The 9,696-nt window shown below is 34.5% G+C and overlaps 1 protein-coding gene across 1 annotated transcript; it reads right to left on the bottom strand.

The window, feature by feature from the left end:
• Positions 1–984: 984 nt before the first annotated feature.
• MS3_00000325 (uncharacterized protein) lies at positions 985–7,723 on the bottom strand. The gene is made up of 11 exons (XM_051208138.1): positions 7,563–7,723; positions 7,335–7,448; positions 7,208–7,297; positions 7,079–7,148; positions 6,691–6,786; positions 5,851–5,901; positions 5,073–5,128; positions 4,327–4,393; positions 3,029–3,106; positions 1,586–1,734; positions 985–1,402 (listed from the first exon to the last, which is right to left on the bottom strand). The coding sequence occupies exons 5-11, from the start codon at positions 6,773–6,775 to the stop codon at positions 1,253–1,255; spliced, it is 636 nt and encodes a 211-aa protein (XP_051068590.1). The 5' UTR covers positions 6,776–6,786; positions 7,079–7,148; positions 7,208–7,297; positions 7,335–7,448; positions 7,563–7,723; the 3' UTR covers positions 985–1,252.
• Positions 7,724–9,696: the final 1,973 nt, after the last annotated feature.

The raw sequence follows: 9,696 nt of genomic DNA, 5'->3' as shown, positions 1-9,696 counted from the left end.
GAAAATTGGGAACAAATCGGCAACAATGTTGAAGAAAACTTGTCCGAGTTTAAGTATGTTAACGATTAGTTAGATTGATAATTTATAACTGGAGCTGTTCACTATGCATCGAGTTTAAAATCATGACGGTCAACAAAATTTCTCAACCTTTCGAAACGAGGTACGCGAAGTGAACCCCAGCTTCGATTTACGACATTTAATCTCAAGCAGATAACCTAAAGCAACAGTGAGTCTCTAGTCAAACTATATTTAAGACTGTCCGCGAAACCCGAAATGATTTTGACAAACTTCAACACCCTTATGTTCACAGACAGCGCGTGCCGTGCCTTCACGAAATATGCCTGAGAAACAACATGAAAAAAATTGAAAATAGTTGTGTTTCCATAGATCAAAAGGAGTGGCAATCTTTGTGAAATGTGATAAAGTTTGTCTTCAAGAGTTCACAAACAAACATTTTTCAAATGAGCCACAGAGCGCACTTTAGAACAATGAAGCTCAATGCAAACATTGTCAGTGACAACCGTGAATTTTGTGTGCTCCGCAAGCCTGACATTCAGTGTGCAAATGCATGATCCTAGTCAATCGACAGCACTCAGCACACGTAACTAACAACTCAAATCAAAGTATCCGAATCTTTTATGTAACCGAGAAAGAAAAATCCACTTTAGGTCCTTTAGACGATTAAGTTGTTAATGAAACTATTGGCCGTATACTGCGTCCATCAACATTGAAAACTTGGAAAGAATCACAATCAGTCTAGTTAACACCTATTTAACTATAGTTTGTCACTCAGCATTTGCTGGACAATGAGTAATGAAGTGAGGACGGGTGAACGTGCCTAATTATGTATTGATGAGGTGTTCCAATAGATCAGTTTGCAATAATGACCGTCGTATATTCGAAATGATATTTTTCAGTAGTCCGACGTCATAATGATGAAAATTCGCAGCGGGCTCAATAATGATTTATATAATCGAAAAATCACGTGAACACAATACTGACAATTCAAGAGTAAAATGTTGTCAAACTCTCGTAAAACAAGTCAGATTTTAGTGATTGAAGATAATAACGCAAATAATAAAAACCGTGTCCGGTATATTATTACCAAGTGTACATCAATTGTTATGTAAGCAAGGACAAAATACACAAAGTTCCGTGAAGAAACAGTCCGAACCATTGAAATGAATAATTAAGTCCAATGTTTTCAAATGGAGTACGAAATAAAAAAGCACTTGGTCATAATATTCGAGAATCATTCATTATATCTTCGTCTTTTATACAGCCATCTCCAAATTACCCAGCCGATACAAACAGCAAAGAAGATGACCGAAGGAATCACAATATACAGGTACCAAAGTGATTTGTTCTGTCCACTCTCTTGAGTTGTTTCAATGGTCGCATTCTATAGAAAAACAAAACAGTAGTATTCATTACAAAACATGAAGTACTTTTTGATTAATTCATTACGTATCGCTGTCAGTAAAGGTGTTAAAATACAATCCCGCAAACAGTGACAAAATGTGCATTTGCAAAATCGCTCAGAACATCTATCACCGATTTGACAATCAGTTAAACAAGCACATACCTTATAATGGCAACCATTCACTTTAAAGAAGTGACTATCCTGATGATTACTGTCAATGCACGTGTTCCATTTCTCACACCAAATACATTTTATATTCGATGTTGTTGCTTTTTTGCATGCTTCACTTGAATTGTGTATTGGACAAATTGCTGTAAAAGTAATTAGGTGATACTACAATCCGAATTTTTAAACAGAAGTAAAGAGAATCACAATGCATGCAAATATCACTCAATGGCATGATAGTAATTTCAGTGTTAAGTGACTATTTCATTCACTGGAGGGTTGTTATCACAATGCGTGATTCAATCATCAGTATACATTCAATTTCAATCATGTTTCACAACGGCATGTTTGGATTGAATGAAACAGGTATGAATGTCAAGTATAAGCGATGAATTCCGACTGGCGAACTTGACAGATTTCAATGACTGTTTACATTCGGACGTGCACACACGATGCCTACATTGGGTTCAGCAAAGCCTACTGCATACTATGCTTCATCAATGCATAGTTTCTTTTCATGATAGTAGTGCTGGAAGTTCAGTTGTTCTAAGACTACAAACTCAATTCAATCATGGTGATTCAGTTGAACATTAAATGGTGACAGACACTATTATTCCAATCATCATTGCCATTTTTCCCTGAAAAGATTTTAGTTGTCCTAATATGATAAAACATATCGAAGTATGTTGCCTCATTCTGGTCTGTGTGCTGTCAGTTGATGCAACAGACTAGTTGGATCAAAGAAAATTCATCGATGATAAAGGTAATATTGTATTCGATGAATATGAAGGCGATTCGATCATTGGTTAATGGAATGACGCTCACAGTGGTGGAAATCTTATTTCGGTAGCCTAAAACATGGTAAACTGAAATCTGATTTTATTTGCTAAGTGTTCATATTCAATTTCGTATTGTGAAATACATCAATAATTCTGAGACTGTCTATGATTAATATAAGTTCAGTGACGTCACATTTCATCTTCATTTTATCGGATATATATGACAAAGCAGAGATTTTGGAAAGTAGCCAACAGTTTTGATGTTAATCGCAATGACGTGGATTGTTATTGTGATTTCAATGCCCTAGAAAAATCCAATGTCACATGTACCAAAAAAGAAAAACAGAAGCTGCCTGGTCAATCCAAAACCAGATAACTGCCACTTAATCTTTATCGAGATTACTATCAAGTCATACATCGTTTTGTGAGTTTGTCCACAAGACTTCAATAGTCGTTCAAAATGGATACCTTATCATTCTTGATATTTAAAAGTGAATCGACGTGTAGTTACTAATAGTAAATGAAACGTATTTTGAGACGGATGCCTGGATGTGATTTATTAGCTAACTGCAATTACAAATGACATTTTCAGCGTGTTGAAATAAAAAGGATGGATTCAAGTGTGAAAATAGAAAATGATGATAAATAAGTTTTAACATACTGCCGATGACTTCATACTCCACTAACGTGCCATTTCTGATCCATTCTACAGGAACAGCTATCTTATGTTCTGTCTTACCTTGTGTAACAAATTAAACAGAAAAAGACCCTTAAAAGCTGGATATTCGTTTTGAGTATAAAAATTTGTTTACACCAATTAAAGGACGGTCAATATAAGAAACTTCAAAATGTGTAATGACGCATACAATGGTGATCATCCAACATCTCAAAAAGTAATGGTATCCATCTCTATAGGTTTCAAAATTTACCTTACAAAGAAACCAGTGCAACAACTGGGAAAATGACGTTCAAGTCTTTAAACATTTTTTCACATTTCAACTTACAAATACACAACATGTGAGAATCCATTGAAAAACGAAAGATGACTAGCGTTCCTTCCTATTTAAAACTTCTCAGCTGGATATTCCCGCCTCTCATAGTTTATGTTTACTATTGGACTAGAGACAAGGATCACTCACTTCAAACGCCGGAGGGATATTCAATGAACATTTCAGTCCAAACAAAGCGTGAAGTTATATCATTCTTGCTTTGTTGACTTAATCTTCTCACTGTTATTTATGACAGCAATCGATTCCACTTCTAACCACCATCTATATTTGCTTACAGTGCTCGTGATCAAAGACAACATCGACATAATCAACACAGAAAACGCATGAAAAAATTGGAGACAGTTCAAGCGAAGCTCAAACCAATGGTCAGAGAATGCAAAGAGGCAACACGCGAACGACAATCATCATCACCTTTTAAGAACTCAGTAATACACTTCAACTGATCAATACATATCACTTGACTAAACATTTGGCGTATTCTCTAACATGCGACCATCAAACACTGTATTCGGCTTGTTCTCTTTCACTCAATGCTCGTCTTGAAACTCACTTTCATTTTTCAACTACACACAGGGCTGAGCACTGTGTGATTACAGTTCCAGTTATTCTGCGCTTTCGTATATAAAACACACTTCGTTTTGCATTGGGTGGTGATATGAACGAGGACGGCAAATGTGATTATCTTACTGTGAGTAGTTGTGTAAAAAATTAAGACGATATTTTGTCTGCTTAATTTCGTCGTTCATATGTCTCTGCCTTGTTCAGTTAATCGGTCTCCATCAGTGTGAGACGCAACTTATTAGCCATCCACACTTGCGGTAAAAACAGCCATACACCTTAGTTATTTTGCTTCAGATAGCTGGTTAAGTGAGCCTCAGCAAACAGATCATTGATTATTTACGTCATTTTGCATCAAACTGTTAACATCATTCTTTGCAAAGTTTCCTACCTGCTTCACATTGAAAATCTCTTCCGATCTTAAACTCTAGCTGGTTTTGAAAACTTTCCGTAGAAATCTGAAAAAACAAATTTGACGTCCGTGTAAAGATCTTTTAACACACAACTTCATATGTGAAAACCAATTATTCACTGAAGAAATGTGTCTCCGTTCACGTTATATTATACAAGGACAACTAATAACGCTTGCATTAAGGATAATGATGTTTTCATTTTCCTTTAAAGTACGCTCCATCTAGTCTACATAAACATCGAGGATCACCTCAGTTTTCAACTCCAGCCAAGTTCTAAGATATATCTATCTTAAATTATGGTGACACACGGTGAGATGAATATCTACGTCACTTGTCATGAAATGTGCTTGTGAACAACTTCAAGGACGCTGAGCTTAGAACATTCAGCAGCGAAAGTTTCGAAAAGCCGATCATTTTAATATGAAATACAGTCTGGAAGAATACGGTACTTAACATACAGTATTCTGACATGCACTGGTTATTACTATTTGGCACGAACACATAATTGTTACATTTGACATCACTTCACTTCTATGTATTCACTTTTTTATCAAGTGCTTGAATGACTTGTGTCATTGAAGGAATAATTGCAGCGAAAGGTTGATTGCGTCCCATCGTGTTCAGGGTAATTTAATACATTCTCCAGTACTCATAAACATGAAATAATAGAATGATCACAAGAACTTGAAAAATAATTATATCTCTATTCAATTTTGTAACTTACGTCTTTATAATAGACAGATATCTTCCCATTCCGATGTATAAAAAAAGTTACCTCGGCTGAAAATTATACAATGAAAAGACTGACTATACTGAGAATTTAAAGATAGGTGTAACACATCATATGCTCACTCACAAAATGATCAGATTTAATGGATATTTGCTGAGTTGTGTCAAATGCATTCTTCAGTTGGATCATCATTCAATACATTGAAGTGAGCTTCATGTGAACGAAACGAGTATGCATCCTTCAAAACTAGTGTCAGATGCCGAGTTTCTGAAACCATGGTACCATTTTATTAATCGAATAACTAACAATGATCACAGTGTTTGTTTGTTGAAGATAAGAAAGCAATAGATTCAAATGTGTTTTCTCAATGATTTTTCAATGTGAAAGGATAATATATAGGAATGATTATGTGATGAATTGATGTGTAGATGATTATGTTGAACAAAGGAATGGCTTTGTGGTGAACATATAACACGATCCATTCTTTTGAAACACAGATTTATAGTCAAGTTTCATCGAAGACTTTAGACGAACGTGAATCTCCGCAACTGTTTCTCAGTAAGCGAAACGAAATTGTGACTGAATTTATTTGTGGTGATCAATTTTGTACTCGCTATATCCGGTCTTTTTCAGTTCAGGTCAACCGAGTTTCAAAACCCAATCAATGTGATCAAAGGGTGAGTGGACATCACATTCGGTTTAACCCTCATTTTCCAGAAAAGTAAGAACTCATAACATTTTCAGTGTGTAGATTTCACAAGTGTTGACTTACGTGTACCATTATGTTTTCCTTTAAAAGTCCATTTTGCTGCGATGAATTCCTCTGAATTATCAAAAATATAAATAAACAATGAAATAACTGTCTAATGAATATCAATCTTTTTCAACAAATGTAGGTTTTAACACGAATCGCCTTTGCACACATATTATATCCTTTATTCCGAGATTTACATGCAATGATTTGGACAAATGCTCATCTCTTATGACAAAGTTTCAAAGAATATTGTCACTTCAACGACAGTATGAAGATTTCAATCCAGTCAACTCAGAAGAAATATTTCACCTCTTTTAAGATTTTCTGACTGAGTAAGAGTCATCTAATATCTATCTGACGATAGTCTAACAAAATCATTTTCTTACATTCAGTTATTCATCAGTTTGGAAAGCTGACCGAAATGAATGTATGTCAACCTAATGTTCTAGGTGTTCAAGCTCATGAAAATTTGATTGTACTGCCGGACTATTCATGGTCGTTCATCAATCAGCTCTTTAAGGAATCGCCTGGATTCGAAGCTCATAGTCACACAAATATAATAACAGAGATAGAATTGAATATTAGATGGTCAACAGACAGTGACTCAGAGACACTTAACCTTTATAAATCAAGTAAGTGCTAGGAAAGTATTGAAGAACATCAAATATGATTTGATAGTTTATAGGCTTAACTAGTTCAAACTGACTTTACTGAGAACACTGCTTATTGATGCACATTTGATCAGTTTGATTCACTTAGTTTACAGAGAAGTGTTATGTCGATGTGATATCTTATACACAAAATGAGCAAAACAAAAGTTAGCAAAACACACTACAACTAAATAATATAACAACTCACTATCCTTCAAAACTTCAACTTGATATGCCGATATGCCTTTTAGACCATTTAGGATTTTTCCAATTACGACTTTCTTTTCAAACATATATATATCACCTGTATTCATTTGATGAAAACATGCAAATTGATGATAAGTTTACATTGAATGAATAAATGAATTCGAAATAAACCAGACATTTTAGCGAATTGTATTAACTGTGTTTGCTTTGCTGTTAGATGTCACATCGTTGACAATCTGAACAAGAAAAGGTATCCAAAGTAGCTTTAAATGTCACTTGGAGCATAAAGTTGATTTACTGAAGAAATTGAATCAAATTTTATTCACGGAATAAATTGTGACCAATAAAACTCAGTGAAAATTTTATTTCGAAGAAAATTATGAACTTACCATCATACCAAATATCAAGTTTACTGACTTGAATTCCGTAATATTTAAACAAGAATTCTGGTTCAACTTCCTAAAATGATGTGAATATATATGGATTTGCAGCTCCATTTATAAATGTAATCCACTTACGTGACTCAAAAAGTATTTACCAAATGTGTGATTCACAACTGCTTGAGTCTTATTAAGACTAATACTTAGTGAGTAATGATAATCATGAGACTGTATATGTTTAATTAGAGTTTGGTGGATTACTTACATATCGATATGATTCATTCTCAAAAATCACTTTTATATAGTTCTTACGATCCGGGCTTTTACATATTTCTTCGCAATCGTGAAATTCCGAAAATGTGTTCAAGACCACATAGATCTGTAATAACAGATCGTATGAAAAATAGTGTCTAAAATGATTCAGATAAAAAACTAATGTTATTTCAGGTTGCATGACACACTCATTTACTCCGCAAGTTTGGTCAACACTCACCTCATCATGTCGTTCAGATTAGTGAATGAGATGTTACTGAAACGTGTCTGATATATATAGACTTTTTGAGTGTTTGGTTGTTTCATTCTGATTCGATCATTCAAAGTGACCAATATGAACATCAAATTTCATAAAATCATATGTTCATTGTTAGCAAGTCAGGGCGATAGATGAATCCATCGTTATTCAGTACTCTCCTATCTGGTGAGAATTAAAGCAGACATTTATCCACTGTTCAATCATCGTTCAATATGAAATATAACTTCTGAAAGAATTCACATTCATTCTGTTTGACCATCATATTAAAGGACTGGCTATTATTAAGTGTTCAGAATAAAAGAGGTAATAAATTTCGTACCGATCATGTAGAAGGGGAACTGACTTTGTCCAAGTATGTTAATTGAGGTTGCCAAAGATTGTAATAACAGAGAAACTATGCGTTCCGTTAAAAGTGAACAGTTGAAAAATGAAAACGGTTTCTTGAACCAGACACAAATTTGTTGTTACAACAGTGATTATTGTATCTGAATAATAATAAGTTTGTTAACACAAAAGCGAAGAACTGATTTCCATTTTAATGTTTCAATCAATTATTTCCATATATATCACTTTAGCCTGTATAAATTGTGATCTGAGTGCTAAAAGCAGTTAGCAAGATGTTCGATTATTCTTTTGAGGTCATTATTATTATGATCGTAGGAAGAAATTCAATGTTTTCCTAAGGCCTGACAGATGTTTACTTATCGGATAGTAACCATCCCCTTCATTCATGTATTTCCACTTGTATATCTTCTGGTAGAACGAGACGTAAATACATTAGAATCCGTGTATGCAAGCTAAAGTATAAGAGCTCCACAAAGCTTTTGATGTGTAAGCGAGTGTGATAGTGATTGGTCGTTTGCTTAGTCATACATGTTGATAGTCTGACAGGCGTTAGGTAAGTAATTTATTCCCCTATCCTTATTATTAATTATTATTGATTGCTCATCGTTGTTGGACTGTGTCGATTTTTGATGTGGAAAGATCTTTACAATCTAGTCAGGCTAATCACGTGCTATTGATGTCAACTGTGTTAACATCCTTTACGATAGACACTGGGCCAGAGGTAATGTTGCATAGATATTCGTCTAAGGTAAATTAAACGCCCTATCTAGCAAATATATCCTGTGACGAACAGATTGCTTGAGTTGACCTAGTCAAAAACTTGTATTCTCACACATAATTCTAATTGCGAAAGTTGTACAGATTCTTGATTTTCTCCAAAAATCTTCGCGTTCAATTCTATGTAATTATTCTACTCGAATTACATATGAGATTATTAGTTCTTTTCAATTTATTTCTCTTGTTTTGTAAAACAAGTTGTTTGAATACTGTATAATGAGTATTCTATGTTTGAGCAAACACAAAATGATGAATTAAGCCGATAACCATAATGACAATTGCAAATCATCGTCTATATTTCTCAATGTAGTTTGAAGATGACAGCAGAAACGATTGTCAACTCCTATATGTTAAGCCTAACCGTCAGCGAATTCATAACAGTCTACTGAATGACATGCAGTTTTCACAAAAAGTATTTGAAAAAACTAATTGGTCACATGAGGTGTACCTCAGTGTTTTTTGTCGATCCAGACAGTGACTATTCTTTGTCAAATGATTTCTTTCTTCTCCAGTACGTGTTGAACAGAGACTAATGAATTCTCTGTGTAATGTTCATTGTATTATCAACCGACAAATTCTACCAAAATCATTTGTAAAAGTTGAATTTTAACTGCACGTTTGCGTAGTGTTATCAGGAAATACTTCGATTGACCAGATGAAGAAATTGGATAAAATTAAATAATAACTTTCTGAGTTTATATGTATTGCTCGCTCACTGACTTATATACAACTGTCACACCTCGTCGTAGTATAGGTTTTCCACAAACATTCTCCATCTGACTCTGAAACGGACAAACCATTCAAGTTGTTTCCAGTTGCTATTAATCGTTTTGATGTCTCCTTCCAATTCACTACAGAGTTTGTTCTTTCGCCTTCCACTTTTCTGTTGCTTTGCAGCATTCCAAGTTGGGGCTGGCTTTGTGACACAGATCGAGTATCTCTGCGACATAAGTCCGATTCTCAGACGGAAACT

This window comes from Schistosoma haematobium, chromosome 2 (assembly GCF_000699445.3).
Source record: "Schistosoma haematobium chromosome 2, whole genome shotgun sequence".
Taxonomy (NCBI): domain Eukaryota; kingdom Metazoa; phylum Platyhelminthes; class Trematoda; order Strigeidida; family Schistosomatidae; genus Schistosoma; species Schistosoma haematobium.
This window is presented reverse-complemented; position numbering and strand designations above follow the sequence as displayed.